This window comes from Mesoplodon bidens (assembly GCF_964165515.1).
Source record: "Mesoplodon bidens genome assembly, chromosome: 8".
In the NCBI taxonomy this organism is placed as follows: Eukaryota; Metazoa; Chordata; class Mammalia; order Artiodactyla; family Ziphiidae; genus Mesoplodon; species Mesoplodon bidens.
The window spans coordinates 22,201,995-22,222,520 of record NC_138165.1 but is presented as its reverse complement, the minus strand read 5'-3'; the positions used below and the strand labels follow the sequence as shown (position 1 = coordinate 22,222,520).

Below are 20,526 nucleotides of genomic sequence, written 5' to 3'. Positions count from 1 at the left end.
CTCTCACTTTCAGAAATGTGGGAAATATCAATTTCAGTCAATACTGGAAAAATCACGGCATTAAAGTTAAGGTCTAGTTGAGGCTACTAGGATCAGTGATCAGCTTACATTTATGGAATGATATTATTATCATATTTGAGTTTTGAATGTTGGGAAAGGTCATGCCCGCTAAAATTTTTTTCTCCTTCTTTACACTTTACTATCCCGTCTAGATGTTTTGCAATCGGCATTGTTTTTGAAAGAGTAATAAAAAAGATAAAGTTAAAAATTTTTCAATATAATTCTAAAAGTTTTTATTGTGGAAAATTGGAAACATACACAAAAGCAGAGAGTATATGAATCCCTGTGTAGCCTTTAACACGGCCAATTTTATTTGATCTGTTCTCCAGACCTCTTACTGCCTCCCCTGCTTGCCACCTGCATTGGATTAGTCGGATGCAAATCCAAAACATCATATTCCTCCAGAAGACAAGGTAACTTTAATAATCTTATTTCAAATCTGCGAAGCAGAAGTTTACCTGTTGCTCTCAAGGATTGGTTCCAAGCAAAATGTTACTTAGCAGAAATATGTTTTTATTCTAGGCAAGTTGCATAACTGGTCATCACCCTCTAGTGCATGATTTCTTCTAAGGTAAAACTGAATTTTCACACATTTTTGTGATGATTTTATGCATTCATATACTGAATTCTGAGTTTCTGCAATTTTTTCTTTGACATTTTAAGATCTGCTGGAGAGCTGGAAGATCTGTAGATTAGTTATAATAAGCAAGCTCTCTCAGTGAGGGATTCTTAGAAAATTGTAGCTAGAACTTGGGATGGTGCTTCCCATGACTGCAAATGTACTTGTAGCTAAGGCACAAAAGGGCAGGTTGGTGCATAGCCACTGAAGGCTGATTTTCTTGACCCCTAGTGCTTTATAAGTAACACCCAGAACGAGCATAGAAAGTGGCTCATTAACTCAAATATCTTCCCCTCCCTTTTGTAGAACCCCTGGCTGCAGTAGGGCCTAGATCTCTTCATGATTATTATTGCATCTGGTGTCATGTTTTTCCAGCAGGTGCACTGCTTCCCTGTAGGAGGCTTCTTGATATTCAACCCTCTACCAGCCTCCTGCCTGCTCTATGGGGGCTCATCCTATGACCCTATGCTACACAGACAACCTCTGCTTCTAACAACTGTGATTAAATGGATGGGTTTGAAAGCTGCTTATGGATCATATGGCTCATCACAAAGATAGTGTTAGAACTGACTAGAGTTAAAATTCCAGCTATATGAATTTCAACTCTGTCCTCCTCCTACCACATACAAGCAAATCAGAGTATTATCAATACTTTTGATCCAATAGCTTTGGCATTTTTTTAAATAAATAGGCAATGAATATGCTGATAGTACCTGATATTTGAATGCCTTCAAAACAGAAATGAAAAATTATCGAATACTTCAAACACATTATTTTGCATACAAGCTTAAAGTAAGCTGGATCAAGGATCTATTCTGAGGTCTATATTCAGAGGGTCAGACAATGTCCTTGAAGAGCATATTTAAAAAAGGACCCCCTTTAGCAGAATTAGTCAGCTTCCTAATGACCACCTTCACACTCCTGCTTTGTGGTCTGGCTATCAGTGGTTCTATGCAGGGGCTCTACTTTGAGGTGTGTTTCCTGCTTTGTCTTCTCCTAGGGGGACCTCTTGGCATTAGCCTTGGGTGTCTTCCTATGATTTTGTCTCTTGGCTCATGGATCAATTTTATTGCTCATTTTACTGACCCTGAATACTTACTTTTCTCACCTTTCTCTAGTCTTGCACGATATTGACCCAAGTGGAAAAAAACAGAAGAGAAATAGATAGGTTTAAAAGAAAGAAAAAATAGGAAGGGGAGGGGGTGTTAAAAAAATAAGGGAGGGCTTCCCTGGTGGCGCAGTGGTTGAGAATCTGCCTGCTAATGCAGGGGACACGGGTTCGAGCCCTGGTCTGGGAAGATCCCACATGCCGCGGAGCAACTGGGCCCGTGAGCCACATCTACTGAGCCTGCGCGTCTGGAGCCTGTACTCCACAACAAGAGAGGCTGCGATAGTGAGAGCCCCACGCACCGCGATGAAGAGTGGCTTCCACTTGCCACAACTAGAGAAAGCCCTCGCACAGAAACAAAGACCCAACACAGCAAAAATTAATTAATTAATAAACTCCTACCCCCAACAACAACAGAAAAAAGAAATAAGGGAAAAAAGTAAGAAGAGCATGAAGAAGCTACCATATATCTAGCTTGAAAAATAGTCATTTAAGATGTCAACATTTAAAAAAGTAGATTGCAAAAGACAAAATAATCAAGTGTATCACATTTATCATTTCTCCAATAAACACAGTATTTTGCAACACTTTGATTCCATTTATCCCTCTGCCTTTTGCATTGTTGTTGTTGTCATGTGTTTTAACTATACAAATACTGTTTAACTAAAAAATAAATAAATAAAAAAGTAGATTGCAAAACCAGATATTGCTAAAAGTAGATTGCAAAAGACAAAACAATCAAGTGTATCACATTTATCATTTCTCCAATAAAAATAGTATTTTGCAACACTTTGATTCCATTTAACCCTCTGCCTTTTGCATTGATGTTGTCATGTGTTTTAACTATACAAATACTGTTTAACTCAAAAAAAATAAATAAAAAAGTAGATTGCAAAACCAGATATTGCTACTCTAAACGGTAGATGTAGGGCTGCAGTGGAAACACTGCATGGGTGGTTAATAGGTCATGCTAAACACCTAATTCAGGGACTTCCCTGGTGGTCCAGTGGTTAAGACTCCGTGCTTCCACTGCAGGGGATCCCGGGTTCAATCCCTGGTCTGGGAACTAAGATCCTGCATGCCGCATGGTGCAGCCAAAAAAAAAAAAACAACAACAACAATGAAAAACCAAAACCCCACACCTAATTCAAAGTAGCTTATATACCTCCTCAGGCTTCAAGGAGATGTGATTATTGGAGTAGTGGGAGGTAGTGCCATGGTTCAGTTAGACTAGAGAGAAAACTTCACTTTCTGTAAAAGCATAAGGATGGGATGATCATCAGAGGTGTGTATATACCCCAACTATACTCACAGTAGCTTCTTACACTATAACCCTCTAACCCAAATTAGTGGGGTCCCCTTTCAGAAGTCAGTTTCTTATTTCAAAGACAATAATGGGAAATGTAGAGTAGAGATAATGCTGAGGGCCACTTGGTAGGGTTAAGCAGATAAATTACCTCCTTAGTAAGTTCTCCTGAATATGGAGTAGGGATTTCTAAAAGAGTCTACCGTCCTGAAGCAGATTTAGCCAGATTTAGCATTTGGTATAGGCCCCTGGAGATCCCTGACTTATGCCACAATATCCTCAAACCTGGCTCTCTCTGGTGCTCTGGAGGAGTCCTAGTGCACTCAAAGACACTTCCTCTTCTTACCCCCAAAGCATACTTCTGATCAATGGGAAGAAAACAATTCTGCTGGGAGTTGTCCTGCATTAGCACAGAAGAGACTTGCCTCTGAGAATATCACTTGCTGCTAGGAGCTCCACTGCTGCTGGCCCCACACATAAAGGGACTGATGAGTGGGGCTAAGGAACCTAGACGTATGAAAAGTCCAAATGCTAGGATTTGTGAATGAATAATTTCCAAACTCCCGTCTCCAAAGCATTAAAAAAATGACCTTGGGAACAACTGGCCCAGGACATCCTTCTAACTATTTACCACTCATCTAAATGCAGTGATAAAAATAACATTGTAAGACTAACACTGGAGTGAGCCTGATGTTACAAAATAGCTTAAATCACGTTATGGCAAAAAAGTCACACTAAATTCAGCTACCCCATTTATAAGAATTAAGTTTCTGTTCATATATGAATTGGATTTGGAAATTTGATTTTTAAAGTTGATTTTTAAGAATTTGCCTGCCAATGCAGGGGACAGGGGTTCGAGCCCTGGTCCGGGAAGATCCTACATGCTGCGGAGCAACTAAGCCTGTGTGCCATAACTACTGAGCCTGCGCTCTGGAGCCCATGAGCCACAACTGCTGAGCCCGTGTGCCAAAACTACTGAAGCCCGTGCACCTAGAACCCATGCTCTGCAATAAGAGAAGCCACCACAATAAGAAGCCCATGCACCGCAACGAAGAGTAGCCCCCGCTCGCCACAACTAGAGAAAGCCTGCATCATGCAGCAACAAAGAGACAGCAAGGTCAAAAACAAATAAATTAATTAATTTTAAAAAGTGCAGGAATGTGATTGTACGAAATTTAAAAGTATGTATTTCATATAGAATGTATCAAAATATGAAATTACATCTTAAATGTTTTTGACAACTTTGTTTTATCACTAGTGGCATTTCATACTACGTAGTGGCAAGAGCATTAGCTACTTTTAGCATTCAGTTGTCTAGAGCTTACCCAGCAAACGTTTTAGTAGACTTCTATAGAAATACTTTAGAGTAGCAGTTCTCAAGTTGTAGTATGGAAACCTTTGTTGGGTCCTCCAAACCCTTTCAGGGGGTCAGCAAGGTCAAAACTATTTTCATAATAAGACTAAGACATTATTTGTCTTTTTCATTCTGATTCTCTTATGAGTATAACATAGAGTTTTTCAGTAGTTACATGGCATGTGGTATCTCAACAGATTGAATTCAGAAGCAGATATAAGAATCCAACTGTCTTTTATTAAGCAAGACATTAAAGACTTTGCAAAAATTAAATGAATGCCATTTTTCTCATGTTTTCTTCCCCCCTCAGAAAACATAGTCATTTTTAGTAAAATATTTTATTTATATAAATATGTATAGGTTTCTCATTATTATTTTAAAATAAATTGATAAAGGAATACCTTAAATATTTTTAAATTTTAATTTCTAATATGGTATAGATAGGCAGGTAGGTAGACATAAACATAAACAAAAGCTCCGGGGTGGAGTCAAGATGGCAGAGTAGAACAGGGAGTTCACATCTCCTCACAACTAGGGCACTTCCAGGCACTGGTGGGGGACCTCGGACACCTAAGGGGATGGGAGGAACCCCCGAGTGACTGGGTAGGACGTGGGGGGTAGCAAGGGGGGAGGAGAAGTGGAGGTGGGGCAGGACCGGTGTCTTTGAGGGGCAGCTGGGGGAGGGGAGGGGTTCCCACACTTGGAAGGGGCCCACCCACAGTGAGGGGATCAGTGGGGATGGGGAGAGGCCCGCAGAGGACTGGAGGATGAGAAGGGAACACGGCCAGTATTTCCCCTGCCCACTTGGGTCCCGACAAGCCTACTGGGGTTCCAGGCCTAAACCTCCACACTCTGAGGCCCCCTCTGGCTGTGCTGAGCCTAAGCCCCACACCCCACAGGGGCTTTTCCAGCTACACAGGTCCTGAGCCTAGGCCCCGCCCCTGCCTAAACCCCACCCTGCCTAAGCCCTGCTCCCACCTAAGCTCTGCCACTACAGCCAAGGCCTTTTATTTATTTATTTATTTTTGCTACTGTGGTTCTGTATTACCTTGCTGTTGTTTCATTTATATTTTCACTAATATATTTTTTATTTTTCTAATTTTATTTGTATTCTTTGTTATTGTTTTGCTCTTTTTTTTTTTTTTTTGCCATGTCGTGCAGCTTGTGGGGTCTTGGCTCACAGGCTGAGGGTAGGGCCTGAGCTCCTGTGGTGGAAGCACCAAGTCAGAACCACTGGACTAACAGAGAACCTCAGACCACAGGGAATATTAATCGGAGTGAGGTCTCCCAGGGGTCCTCATCTCAGCGCCAAGACCTGGCTCTATCCAACTGCCTCCAAACTCCAGTGTTGGAAGCCTCAGGCCAAACAACCAGTAAGACAGGAACACAGCCCCACCCATCAAAAAAAATGAGATGACAAAAAAATATGTTACAGACAAAGGAGCAAGGTAAAAACCTATAAGACCAAATAAATGAAGAGGAAATAGGCAACCTACCTGAAAAAGAATTCAGAGTAATGATAGTAAAGATGATCCAAAATCTCAGAAATAGGATGGAGGCATGGATCGAGAAAACACAAGAAATGTTTAACAAAGACCTAGAAGAACTAAAGAACAAACAAGCAGTGGTGAACAACACAATAACTGAAATGAAAAATACACTAGAAGGCGTCTATAGCAGAATAACTGAGGCAGAAGAATGAATAAGTGAGCCAGAAGATAAAATGGTAGAAATAACTGATGAGGAGCAGAATAAAGAAAAAAAGAGTGAAAAGAATTGAGGACAGTCTCAGAGACCTCTGGGACAACATCAAACACACCAACATTCGAATTATAGGGGTCCCAGAAGAAGAAGAGAAAAAGAAAGAGTCTGAGAAAATATTTGAGGAGATTATACTTGAAAAGTTCCTTAACATGGGAAAGGAAATGGCCACCCAAGTCCAGGAAGTGCAGAGAGTCCCATACAGGATAAACACTAGGAGAAACACACCAAGACACATATTAATCAAACTAACAAAAATTAAATTCAAAGAAAAAATATTAAAAGCAGCAAGGGAAAAGCAACAAATAACATACAAGGGAATCCCCATAAGGTTATCAGCTGATTTTTCAGCAGAAACTCTGCAGGCCAGGAGGGCGTGGTAGGATAAACTTAAAGAGATGAAAGGGAAAATCTTACAACCAAGATTACTCTACCCAGCAAGGATCTCATTCAAATTTGACAGAGAAATCAAAAGCTTTACAGACAAGCAAGAGCTAAGAGAATTCAGCACCACCAAAAGAGCTTTACAACAAATGCTAAAGGAACTTCTCTAGGTGGGAAACACAAGAGAAGAAAAAGACCCACAAAAACAAACCCAAAACAATTAAGAAAATGGTAATAGGAACATACATATTGATAATTATCTTGAATGTAAATGGATTAAATGCTCCAACCAAAAGACACAGACCGGCTGAATGCATACAAAAACAAGACCCGTATATATGTTGTCTAAAAGAGACCCACTTCAGACCTAGGGACACATACAGAATGAAAGTGAGGGGATGGAAGAAGCTATTCCACGCAAATTGAAATCAAAAGAAAGCTGGAGTAGCAACACTCGTATCAGACAAAATAGACTTTAAAATAAAGACTGTTATAAGAGATAAGGAAGGACCTACATAATAATCAAGGGAACAATCCAAGAAGAAGGTATAACAATTATATATATTTATGCACCCAACATAGGAGCACCTCAATACATAAGGCAAATGCTAACAGCCATAAAAAGGGAAATCGACAAAAACATAATAATAGTGGGGGACTTTAACACCTCACTTACACCAATGGACAGATCATCCAGACAGAAAATAAATAAGGAAACACAAGCTTTAAATGACACAATAGACCAGATAGATTTAATTGATATTTATAGGACATTCCACCCAAAAGTGGCAGAATACACTTTCTTCTCAAGTGCACACAGAACATTCTCCAGGATAGATAACATCTTGAGTCACAAATCAAGCCTCGGAAAATTTAAGGAAATTGAAATCATATCAAGCATCTTTTCCTATCACAATGCTATGAGATTAGAAATCAATTACAGGAAAAAACCTGTAAAAAACACAAACACATGGAGGCTAAACAGTGCACTGCTAAATAACCAAGAGATCACTGAAGAAATCAAAGAGGAAATTAAAAAAATACATAGAAACAAATGACAAAGAAAACACGACAACCCAAAACCTATGGGATGCAGCAAAAGCAGTTCTAAAATGGAAGTATACAGCAATTCAATCTCACCTCAAGAAACAAGAAAAATCTCAAATAAACAATCTAATCTTACAGCTAAAGCAACTAGAGAAAGAACAAAGAGAACCCAAAGTTAGTAGAAGGAAAGAAATCATAAATATCAGAGCACAAATAACTGAAATAGAAATGAAAAAAAACAATAGCAACGATCAATAAAACTAAAAGTTGGTTCTTTGAGAAGATAAACAAAATTGATAAACCTTTAGCCAGACTCACCAAGGAAAAGAGAGGACTCAAATCAATAAAATTAGAAATGAAAAAAGGGAAATTATAACTGACAGTGCAGAAATACAAAGGATCATAAGAGACTACTACAAGCAACTTTATGCCAATAAAATGGACAACTTGGAAGAAATGGACAAATTCTTGGAAAGGTACAACTTTCCACGACTGAACCAGGAGGAATGAGAAAATATAAACAGACCAATCACAAGTAATGAAATTGAAACTGTAATTTAAAATCTTCGAAAAAACAAAAGTCCAGGACCAGATGGTTTCACAGGTGAATTCTATCAAACATTTAGAGAAGAGCTAACACCTATCCTTTTTAAGCCCTTCCAAAAAATTGCCGAGGGAAGAACACTTCCAAACTCATTCTACGAGCCCACCATCACCCTGATACCAAAATCAGACAAAGATATCACAAAAAAAGAAAATCACAGACCAATATCACTGATGAGGATAACAAAATACTAGCAAACAGAATCCAACAGCACATTAAAAGGATCATATACCATGATCAAGTGGGATTTATCCCAGGAATGCAAGGATTCTTCCGTATACACAAATCAATCAATATGATACACAATATTAACAAATTAAAAAATAAAGACCATACGATCATCCTAATAGATGTAGAAAACACTTCTGACAAAATTCAATACCCATTTATGATAAAAACTCTCCAGGAAGTGGGCAGAGAGGGAACCTACCTCAATATAATAAAGGCCATATACAACAAACCCACAGCAAACATCATTCTCAATGCTGAAAAACTGAAAGCATTTCCTCTAAGAACAGGAATAAGACAAAGATGTCTACTCTTGCCACTATTATTCAACATAGTTTTGGAAGTCCTAGCCACGGCAATCAGAGAAGAAAAAGAAATAAAAGAATCCAAACTGGAAAAGAAGAAGTAAACCTGTCACTGTTTGCAGATGACATAACACTATACATTGAAAATCCTAAAAATGCCACCAGAAAACTACTAGAGCTAATCAATGAATCTGGTAAAGTTGCAGGATACAAAATTAATGCACAGAAATCTCTTGCATTCCTATACACTAACAACAAAAGATCAGAAAGAGAAATTAAGGAAACAATCCCATTTACCATCACAACAAAAAGAATAAAATACCTAGGAATAAACTTACCTAAGGAGACAAAAGACCTGTACTCAGAAAACTATAAAACACTCATAAAAGAAATCAAAGATGATACAAACATGTGGAGAAGTATACCATGTTCCTGGATTGGAAGAATCAATATTATGAAAATGACTATACTACCCAAAGTAATCTACAGATTCAATGCAATTCCTATCAAATTAGCAATGGCATTCTTCACAGAATTAGAACAAGAAATTTTACAATTTGTATGGAAACACAAAAGACCCCAAATAGCCAAAACAATCTTGAGAAAGAAAAAACAGAGCTGGAGGAATCAGGCTCCCCAACTTCAGACTATACTTCAAAGCTACAGTAATCAAGACAGTATGGTACTGGCACAAAAACAGAAATATAGATCAATAGTACAGGATAGAAAGTGCAGAGATAAACCCATACACCTATGGTCACCTAATTATGACAAGGGGGCAAGAATAAACAATGGAGGAAAAACAGCCTCTTCAATAAGTGGTGCTGGCAGGGAGATCAGCTCGGTGCTTTGTGACCACCTAGAGGAGTGGGATAGGGAGGGTTGGAGGGAGTCACAAGAGCGAGGAGATATGGGGATATATGTATATGTATAGCTGATTCACTTTGTTATAAAGCAGAAACTTAACACACCATTGTAAAGCAATTATACTCCAATAAAGATGTTAAAAAAAAAGTGGTGCTGGGAAAATTGAAGAGCTACATGTAAGAGGATGAAATTAAAACATTCCCTAACACCATACAGAAAAATAAACTCAAAATGGATTAAAGACCTAAATGTAAGACCAGACACTATAAAACTCTTAGAGGAAAGCATAGGAAAAACACTCTTTGATAAACCACAGCAAGATCTTTTTTGACCCACCTCCTAGAGTAATGAAAATAAAAACAAAAATAAACAAATGGGACCTAATGAAACTTAAAAGTTTTTGCACAGCAAAGGAAACCATAAACAAGATAAAAAGACAACCCTCAGAATGGGGGAAAATATTTGCAAACAAAGCAATGGACAAAGGATTAATCTGCAAAATATATAAACAGCTCATGGAGCTCAATATCAAAAAAAAAAACCCAATCAAAAAATGGGCAGAAGACCTAAATAGACATTTCTCAAAAGAAGATATACAGATGGCCAGGAGGCACATGAAAATATGCTCAACATCACTAATCATTAGAGAAATGCAAATCAGAACTACAATGAGTTATCACATCACACTGGTCAGAATGGCCACCATCAAAAAATCTACAAACAGTAAATGCTGGAGAGGGTGTGGAGAAAAGGGAACCCTCTGGCACTGTTGGTGGGAATGTAAATTGATACAGCCACTATGGAGAACAGTATGGAGGTTCCTTAAAAAACTAAAAATAGAACTACCGTACGACCCAGCAGTCCCACTACTGGGCATATACCCTGAGAAAACCATAATTCAAAAAGACACATGTACCACAATGTTCACTGCAGCACTATTTACAATAGCCAGGACGTGGAAACAACCTAAATGTCCAAAGACAGATGAATGGATAAGGAAGATTTGGTACATATATACAATGGAGTATTACTCAGGCATAAAAAGGAACGAAATTGGGTCATTTATAGAGATGTGGCTGGACCTAGAGTTTGTCACACAGAGTGAAGTAAGTCAGAAAGAGAAAAATATCATATATTAATGCATATATGTGGAATCTAGAAAAATGGTACAGATAAACCTATTTTCAGGGCAGGAATAGAGACACAGATGTAGAGAACTGACATGTGGACATGGCGGGGGTGGGGGTGGATGGCGGGGAAGGGGAGGGTGGGACGAATTGGGAAATTAGGATTGACATATATACACTACCATGTGTGAAACAGATAGCTAGTGGCAACCTGTTGTATAGCACGGGGAGCTCAGCTCGGTGCTCTGTGGTGACCTACATGGGTGGGATGGGGGTGGGGTGCAAGGGAGGTCCAAGAGGGAGGGGATATATGTATACATATAGCTGATCCCCTTCATTGTATAGCAGAAACTAACAGAACATTGTAAAGCAATTATACTCCAATTAAAAAAAAAAGAGACGCATGGGGGGAAAAAATAAATGAAAGCTCTTTAGGGGTTCTCAGTTTTTAAGATTATAAAGACGTTCTAGAGACGAAAGAGTTTAAGTTTACCTAAAAGCAAAAGTTTAAAAGTTTACTGGTTTAGAGTATTAATTGATAAATAGCAAATCTTGATTTTATATATTCTAAAGAAAATAATTATTTTAAAGTAACTTTTGACTTTGGTTTCCAAAGTCCTTGCACAATTATCATTTTGTAATAAATGTGAGAGGTAGGCAGGCCATAAATTATTCTTACCTAAAGTACCAAGAAATGAAGAAACAGTTTTAGATTGCATAGCAAGTTGGTAGCAGAGCAGCAAAAAAACATAAAGTACTTTCAACTCCAGCCCAATAATTTGGCTAATTAATGCCGTTCCTCCTTACCCTACATAGGGTGATTGTGACATCCTGAAACAGAATGGTATTGCAATAGAATGCATAACCACCTGTAGCCATTTTCACATTAAACATCTTCATTTCTTGAGCTAACTCAGTGCCCTTTACTGGAGCAGACAGCTAAGCACAGTTCAATGCTTTCCGTTCATTCAAAAACATTACTAACTTCTTTTGTAGGAGTTCTTTTTTTTTCCTGGCTGCATTGGGTCTTCGTTGCTGCGCGCAGGCTTTCTCTAGTTGCGGGGAGCGGGGGCTACTCTTTGTTGTGGTGTGTGGGCTTCTCATTGCCGTGGCTTCTCTTGTTGTGGCCCGTGGGCCCTAGAGCAAAGGCTCAGTAGTTGTGGCGCATGGGCTTAGTTGCTCCGTGGCATATGGGATCTTCCTGGACCAGGGATCGAAACCCTGTCACCTGCATTGGCAGGTGGATTCTTAACCACTGCGCCGCTGGTAGAGCTTCTTTTTACAACTGTGGACAGCTTCTCAGGTATACCTGATAGGCTGACTTCCACTTGAGAATGAATTCCAAAGTAGTGGTCTTTCCAGGATTGTCATGATAATTTCCTGCTCAAGAACTTAAAATAACTTCCACCAGATCAAGCGTTTACTCTTCTGCTGTTTTCAATGCTTCCCAGATTTGGTCTCACATTTCTTGTTCAACCTTACTTCTTTTCCCTCTAGCACACATTATCTTATGCAGGAGGGCTGTCATCCTTATACCAGTCTCATTCCCACTTCCATAAGAGCAGTTAGAATTTACTATATTTTTTCTCATTAATCCTTTAATACCCCTGGGAATTAGCTATTACTATCCTAATTTTACAGACAAGGAGCTGAGCCCAAAGACATTAATGTGACAAGCTTAAGACAACACATCTGATCAATGGTGGAGCCAATATTCAAACCCAAGTCTGTCTGGCAATGAGGCTAGTGCTCTTAGCCATTACACCAAATATATTGGTAAGTGAAATAAATTTAAATAGGCTAAATGATCCAAGATTATGTGCTAATACTTCCGAAAACAACTAAATGCTGTTTACAAGAGACACATCTAAAATATATGAATACAAGAAGATTAAAAGTCATAGGATAAGACCACCACTGCCCTGCACACACACATACAAGTTGGTGTAGCTAAACTTTAAGACAAAAATCAGTATTAGAAAAAAGAGAGATAGCTGATAATTATAAAATGTTCAATTAATCAGGAAAATATAATAATTTTGACATATCTGATATATAGCTTCAAAGTACAGAAAACAAAGATTAGCTGTACAAGGAAAAAGATATAAATCCATAATGATAGTGGGAGATCTTAATATACTTCAATAATTGATAAAATAATTAAATAAAATATCAGGATATGAAAGACTTGAACACTACAGTCATTAGGTCAAATTTGTATCTGGGGGACACTGCACCCCTAAACAAGAGAGAATACAAATTATTCTTTTCAAATATAAACGAAAACTATCTGGAACTGAATAATAATGAAAATAATATTATTGAAACTTGAAGTTAATTGCTTATAGAGAAATTTATAGTCCTAAATGCATATATCAGAAAAGAAACACAACAAAAGGCTGAGAAACCAATGAGCTAAGCATTCATTTCAAAAAATTAGAAAAAAAGTGTAAGATAGGAAATGATAAGCAGTATTAGCAGAAATTAATAAAAAAATAAAGCATACATATAATAGGATCAACGAAGTCAAAGGTTGGTCCTTTAAAAAAGTAATAAAATTGTTAAATGCCTGGCCAACTGATTTAAAAAAAAAAAGAGAGAGATAGCAAAATAACCAATGCTGGGAATAAAAAAGTGGGACATTACCAAAGATCCTATAGACATTAAATGATAATAGAAGATACTATGAAAAACTTTGTCAATAAATTTGAAAATGTAAATGAAGTAGACAATGTGCTAGAAAAACACTGTTAAAAACTGAAACAAGCAGAAATAGAAAATCTGAATAGCATTAAACTACTTAATCTTTTAATAAAAAACTTCCTATAAAACTTTAGGTTCAGATTGTTTCTTTGGTGAATTCTAGCAAACACTTAAGGAAGAAATAATGATCAATCTTACACAAACTCTTCCTGAGCCTTGAAAACAAAGAAGTACTCATTAGCGTGTTTCATGAGGCCAGCAAAACCTGACATGTTTCAACCTTACTTGTAAACATAGACACAAAATATTAAACAAAATTTTAATACAACTCTATATTCAGTAATACATAAAAAGGCCAATATATCATGATCAGGTTGGGTTTATGCCAGCATTGCAAGGTTGGTTGAACAGTGGCAAACCAATCCATGTAATTTACGATACTAACAGAATAAAAGAGAAAAATCCTATGATCATCTCAACCAGTGCAGAAAAAACATCTGATAAAACTCAATATCCAATCATGATAAAAACTCTCAGCAAACTAGGATTAGAAGGGGAATTCCTTAACCTGTGAAAACGTTTGTTAAAAAACAAAACAAAACAAAAACTCAGCAACCCACTTCAAACAATGATGAAGTGTTGAGAGATTTCCCTTTGAAATCAGGAACAACATAAAGGTGCCACTACTACTACTTCTCTTCAACACTGTACTGGAGGTCCTAGCCAATTGGCTAAAGCAAGAAAAAGAAGTACAAGGTATAAGGATGGAAAGGAAGAAATCAACTGTTATTATTCACAAATGATATAACTGTATGTAGAAGATCTAAAAGAATATACAGTAGCTAAGCCAGTGTGATACTGGCATAAGGTAGATAAATAGACCAATGGAGTAGAATACAGAGCCCAGAAACAGACTAATGCTATATGGACACTTGATTTATGACAAAGGTGGCTATGTATTATAGAACAACATATTTTCAACAAGTGGTGCTGAAACAACTGGATACTCATATCAGAAAAAAAAAGAAACCTGATCTCTACACCATAAATAAAAATAAATTCCAGGTAAATGGTAGGTGTAAATGTGAAAGGACAAACTGTAAGGCTTCTAGAAGGTAATACAGGAGATCTATCTTTATTACACATTCACAAACGATGATATCCAAATGGCCAATAAACACGCACAAAAAGGCACTTGATCTCATTAGTAACTAGGGAAACACAAATTAAAACCATAACAAGATAATAGTATATAATAGCTAAAACTAAATAGACTGACAATAACATGTCAGAACTCTCATATGGGAACTCTCCCATGCTGCTGGAATCGATTTTGTACAATCCCTTTGGAAAAGTTTGGCATTTCATTATCTATTAAATATATGCATACTTGATGTCCTAGAAATTCCACTCTTAGCTGGGTATGTTACAGAAATTCATCTACACGTCCACCTAGAGACATATTCAAGAATGTTTATAGCAACCTTATCCACAGTAGTCCCAAACTGGAAACAACTCCATTAATTGTAAGTAATGAAAGTAATAAGATAAGTAATGAAAGTCAGTGCAATAAAGAAATTTGGTGCATGTTTCAGGAGTTAATTTCACTTTTGTGTGTGCCTTATATTAGAAGAGATGTTGTAAATGCAAATAAAGGCCACTCCATTTAAATTCCACATGTTATGGGTTCACAATTTGAATCTGTACTTATGGTCTCCTCTCCATGGGGATCTAGGTTATTAAGGGCCAAGTGTTCCAGGACTCAGAAGGAATAAGTTTGCAGAGATGGCCCTCCTGAATGTGATATCACTGAGGTTTTGCCTTTGGTGGGTATCTCAATGGACCATGCTTCATGTGAAACATTTGTTCCTCTTAGGTAGCATGAAATAAGTATCAGGGCACTCTGTTTGGGCTTTGCTCTTGAAAGGAGAAGGGTTAGGAAATCCTTCACCACAGTCACCTACATCACACTTATTCCACCTGATAGTAACACACAGTTTGTTCCCCACATATATCCTAACTCCTAACTAGCTAATTCTACCATGTAGATGAAGCATAGGCTTAAGTACTTTTGCATCTCATAGCACATGAGTTAGTTACATAATAGGCTCTCAACAAGTGTTTTTACTGCCTACATGTGTTTCATTACCGTACACATATTTGAAATATATATAATCAGCAGTTTTTCCACAGCTATAATGGCTTACACAAAAACTGTAATTTTGGTTTACATCAAGTTTTCCATCACCCAGGAGAAAAGGCTTTTTGTTATTCTGTTGATATCGGCAAAATTTATAAATTTTGTCTCCTGAGAGTTGGCAAGAAGCATGTTCAACCTCAATATGGAAAAGACTGTACAAGTCAGTTAACTACATTTACATCTAAGGCATGCCAATAGTATTAGACTGAGCTCTCTGGGAGTCAAGCAAAAATTAATAGATCTGTTTTATTCCAAAAAGATTCTGATGAAGTTGTTGCTTATACAGCATTTTGGCTAGAAATCTATGCATTTTACATGATTGCAAGCAAATGTGCTAGCTGGTGTTTCAATGTTGTTCTAGAAACATCTAGATAGGGTGTGAGAAGCTCAAAGACTAGAGTTGCTGAACTCTCAGACTTGAGTTTTTCCTTAGAGCACTCAGCAATTTACTATTGCTGCCCCCTTTTTTCACTCCTAGTCTATCTGAAATAGCCAATGGTTTAAAGCAGCAGCTAAACAGGAGTGGGACTCAGGGATTCTGCAGTTAGACTGGACGCTTAACGCTGAATTCTCTCTTAAGATCTGGAGATCAGGCATACAAACCAAGTCCTCTTCACTGTTGCGTGAATTGTCTCAGAACTATTAAATAGTTCTTTTCTATCAGTCAAAAAACTCCTGGAATATCTTAACTCTTTCACAGAGACTGTGTTAGCAAGAAGGTGGCTCTTCAGAAAGGAGGTGACTTCACTGGGCTTAGAATGCTTATGGCAACCCTTTCTCTTGCTATTCCCAAGACTTATCTTTTGCACATTATGCAAAAAGGAACTCTACTTCTGATGGCTGAGGTCTGCAAGGTGGCTTATAAAAGTGTATCTAATCAACTGGCTGAAAACGATTGTGGAGCACTGTCCTACTGATATGCCCCTAATTTCACCAGGTGCCACTCTCCAGAAATGAAGTCAATTTGTAGATTAAATGAGAAGTCGTAAGAGCAGCTGTAGAGTAATTCTATCTCTAGCAACACAAAACTTTGGCACCATTAGGGAAAGGAAGGGCACAGCACCCAGTAACCACGGAAAGAGAACCAAGGTTGCAACTTAGCCTTAGCATTTACTAGCTGCACGCCCTCGGGCAACTTAGTGTCTCGGAGTCTCAGTTTTTTTCATCTGTAAAATGGAGATTACTTACTCGAGATCTAGCATTAAGCACAGCGCCAGGCACGAAGTAGGCGACGAGAAAATGATAGCTATTTGCTCTAATGGTTATAGGCACGAATCAGTTTTCAGTTAGTTTAGTGACTCCGCAGGACGGGGGAGCAGAGGTGGAGCAGCAGGAAAGGATGGCGTTGGTTCGCTCGTCAGGTCCCCAGTACCGCCCATGTCTCCTGCTCCGAGGCGTTTGCTCCCGAAAGCTACTCCAGAGGCTCAGGCCACATTCGAGGAGGCCACCCACGGCACTAGGACACCTCGGGGACGCTTGCGGTTTGGCTCCCGGTCTAGCCCATCCCGGGCCGAACCAACCCCGGGACTGCTCGAACTCACCTGCTTGACAGGTGTCGGCGGTCTGGGGCGTGACCGCGGAGGCGGGCGGGTGCGGTGGGCGGGAGCTGAGACTATGAAGCTCCAGGCGCATGGCACCCGCCGCCCAGTCGCCGCGGTGGCTGCCGGGATGCGCCGCAACGAATGGTCGCGCCGGGCGCAGCTTTGAGTGACCTTTCACCCGCGCCCAGCGGTCCCGGGCGGCGGCACAAGGCGGAAGCCATGGCGGAGGCGGTGGCTGCGGCTGCGGCGGGCGGGACGGGCGCGGGCGCGGGTCCGGGCTCCGGTTCTGCAGTGGACAGGGAGCGGGACCGCGCCGGGCGGAGGCTGCGGGTTCTTTCGGGCCATCTGCTGGGCCGGCCCCAGGAGGCTTTGAGTACCAATGAGTGCAAAGCGCAGAGAGCGGCAGCGGCGGCGGCCGCCACGGCGGCGCCCACTGCCACTCCCGCCGCGCAGGAGTCGGGCACCATCCCCAAGAAGCGGTGAGTAGCGGCTCTGTGGAGCGAGCTGGCGGTGAGGGACCAGTCCGGGCCTGTGCTGAGGGAGGGCACTGGCGAGATGGGAAGGGAGGTGACACGGGTGGGCGGAAGGCATTCGGGTCCCTGAAAGTGCGGACCATCTGGTTTTTAAGAGAGGGTGGATGAGACCCTGGACTCTGTCAGGAAGGGGGACGGATGAAATGGTGGATTTTGGTCAATGTTTGAGAGTAGTAGACCTGAAGAACTCTTATTGGGGAAGGCTTTCAGGGGACCCTTTTTCTTGGATTCATAATGCGAGAAATTCATTCTCTGTATGGAATTAATACTTTGGAAGCCAAGGTCTTGGAATAAATGGATGGGGTTTTATTGTGATCCTCTAAAGAAATTTAGGTTCGTACTAAATGATGGATCTCTTCTAATTAGCTCAAGCTTGGGTGCGGGGAGAAGTGGTTTCTGGAAGAAGGTGCTGCTGACTGGTTTCTGTGGGGTAGATTTCTGCTTGCTGAGGGACATGGTCTTTGACTTTGAGGGAGGAAATCGAGGGGTGGGTTAGAAGCAATAAACAGCAGACACTAGTTAGTGATTTAGGGTGTGGTGGTAGCTACTGAGCTCTGGTGTAACCAGAAGGTGAAAGATCCTTGTCTGTGGTTGAGGTTTTTTGTAAGGCATCTTGACTACGACTTTTTGGCGAAATGTTAAGCTCTGATGGAAGCCACAAGGAAAAGCTATTTTTTGAGATGTGGTTTTGTCAGCATGGATAAACTTTTAAAGTGGAAAAAAAAGTTGCTAATGTTTAATGTGTACTTTCAATGTGCCAGAGATTGTGCTAAATCTGTGATTTATTTTACTCCTCTCCAAACTATGAGGTAGGTGCAGTTATCTCTCATTTTACAGATGAAGAAATAAACAAGATTTAGAGGCCTGCTGCAGGATTGGCAGGTACACTGTGTGGCAGCTTAGATTTCGAAAGTGCGTCAAGTTGACTTAAGGGCCAAATTCTTAAGCAGTACTGCTTCCGATGAATTCATTCATTAATTCAACATTCATGAGTCCTTCTTTCAATACATGCTCACTGTACTAAGAATAGAGAGATTTAAAAATGCAGTATTTACTCATAAGGAACTGGTAGCCTAGTAAAGTAATGTTATAACACAGTGAGATAAGAAACTTAGCTGATAACCATAGCAAATAGTCATTTAACCCGGATTTGGGTATTTATTTGTTAGGGCAAAGGCTTTCCAGAGTAAGGATTGCCTGAGTAAATCTTGAAGGTTGTATTGGAAGGAGCCTGCCAAAGGAGAAAAGCTTTTTTTTTTGGCTGCATTGGGTCTTTGTTGCTGCGTGTGGGCTTTTCTCTAGTTGTGGTGAGAGGGCTACTCTTCTTGCAGTGCCCGGGCTTCTCATTGCGGTGGCTTCCCTTTTTGCGGAGCACGGGCTCTAGGCACGCGGGCTCAGTAGTTGTGGCATACGGGCTTAGTTGCTCCACGATATGTGGGATCTTCCTGTACCAGGGATTGAACCTGTGTCCCCTGCATTGGCAGGCAGATTCTTAACCACTGCACCACCAGGGAAGTCCAGAGAAAAGCATTCTTGGTGGAAAGACTGTTCACAGGTAAAGCAGTGAGAGGTTGAATTGCCAAGAGTTAAGTGTTGCAGGAGGAGGTGAGAATGACTTGGGATGAGGGTTGGAGATGTGGTCTTGTTTGCAGGATTTTATGTGGGGTAACACATGATTACATTTACCTTTTAGAAAGGTCACATTGACGATTGAGTTGAAGGTTTAAGCAGCTGAACATATAGTTTCTGGAAACAGATCTGAGTTTGAATTTCTCCTTCACAATTCCAGCTGCATGACTTCGGGCAAGTCACTTAACCTCTCTCAGAGCTTTAGACCCCTCATCTTTGAAAATGAGGACAATAATTCCTGCTTTGCATTGTTGCTGTGAGAATTGGAAAATATAAAGTGATCAGACGCTTAGTGCAATGCCTGTTTCATGACCCCTCAACAAACGGGAGATGCAGTTTTGATTGAGTCCAGATACATGGAGACCATGTAGAAGACTATTATCCTAGTGAGAAATGCTGTGATTCTGAACTAGGGCATAATGTTTGAAAAAGTATTTGAAAAAGTATTAGGAGGTAAATTTTCCATAACTTGGTTACTGAGTGGTGGGGGAGGAAGGAATCAAGGATCACATCTTGGCCTCTGGCTTCATTTGAAGTTATATTAGGGCTTCCCTGGTGGCGCAGCGGTTGAGAGCCCACCTGCCGATGCAGGGGACATGGGTTCGTGCCCCGGTCCGGGAGGATCCCGCATGCCGCAGAGCGGCTGGGCCCGTGAGCCATGGCCGCTGAGCCTGCGCGTCCGGAGCCTGTGCTCAAAACGGGAGAGGCCACAACGGTGAGGCCCACGTACTGCAAAAAAAAAAAAAAGAAGAAGTTATATTAGCTGTGACTGGATTTAAAACTTTTAATTTTTCTAATGGCTTAATATACATTTATGTCCATTCATTTGTGTGCATCTGTGTGACTGTACATTTATATGCAGGTTCACACTCTCAGAACTAAGTAGGTAGGACAGGTGTTCCTTAAGGCTGGATTTAGGGGCCTTGTCTGCAGCATTTGGAGAAAAATAGTAATGCTTGGAAGGCACATTGGGGTAATGGATGAAGCTTCTCATGGCTGAAGGTGACTGGTCTGGGAGGCCTTCTGTGGCTGTTCCATGGACTGAAGGCCCAACTGTATGTAATCTATGTTATCAGTGGCTCTGGTCTTTCATTCAGGATTAAGTGTGGCTAGTGGTAAAATTTAATCCTGTACAACTGTTTTAAAGTTT

At 40.0% G+C, this 20,526-nt stretch overlaps 2 protein-coding genes across 12 annotated transcripts in view; one reads left to right on the top strand and one right to left on the bottom strand.

The window, feature by feature from the left end:
• Positions 1 to 17,329, bottom strand: part of LOC308622026 (uncharacterized protein) — a 133,792-nt gene extending 116,463 nt beyond the window's left edge. For 9 of the 11 annotated variants that reach the window (XM_081243061.1, XM_081243056.1, XM_081243059.1 and 6 more), the window contains exon 1: positions 16,862 to 17,329. In XM_081243061.1, coding sequence (XP_081099187.1) covers positions 16,949 to 17,305 — 357 coding nt within the window. In that variant the 5' untranslated portion in view covers positions 17,306 to 17,329 and the 3' untranslated portion in view covers positions 16,862 to 16,948. The remainder of the gene's footprint in view (positions 1 to 16,861) is intronic. The other 2 variants (XR_014016552.1, XM_081243057.1) reach the window with 2 other exon arrangements.
• An 11-nt stretch (positions 17,330 to 17,340) lies between these two features.
• AGPS (alkylglycerone phosphate synthase) overlaps positions 17,341 to 20,526 on the top strand; it is a 149,138-nt gene continuing 145,952 nt past the window's right edge. Inside the window, exon 1 of the mRNA XM_081243054.1 lies at positions 17,341 to 17,693. Coding sequence (XP_081099180.1) covers positions 17,356 to 17,693 — 338 coding nt within the window. The 5' untranslated portion in view covers positions 17,341 to 17,355. The remainder of the gene's footprint in view (positions 17,694 to 20,526) is intronic.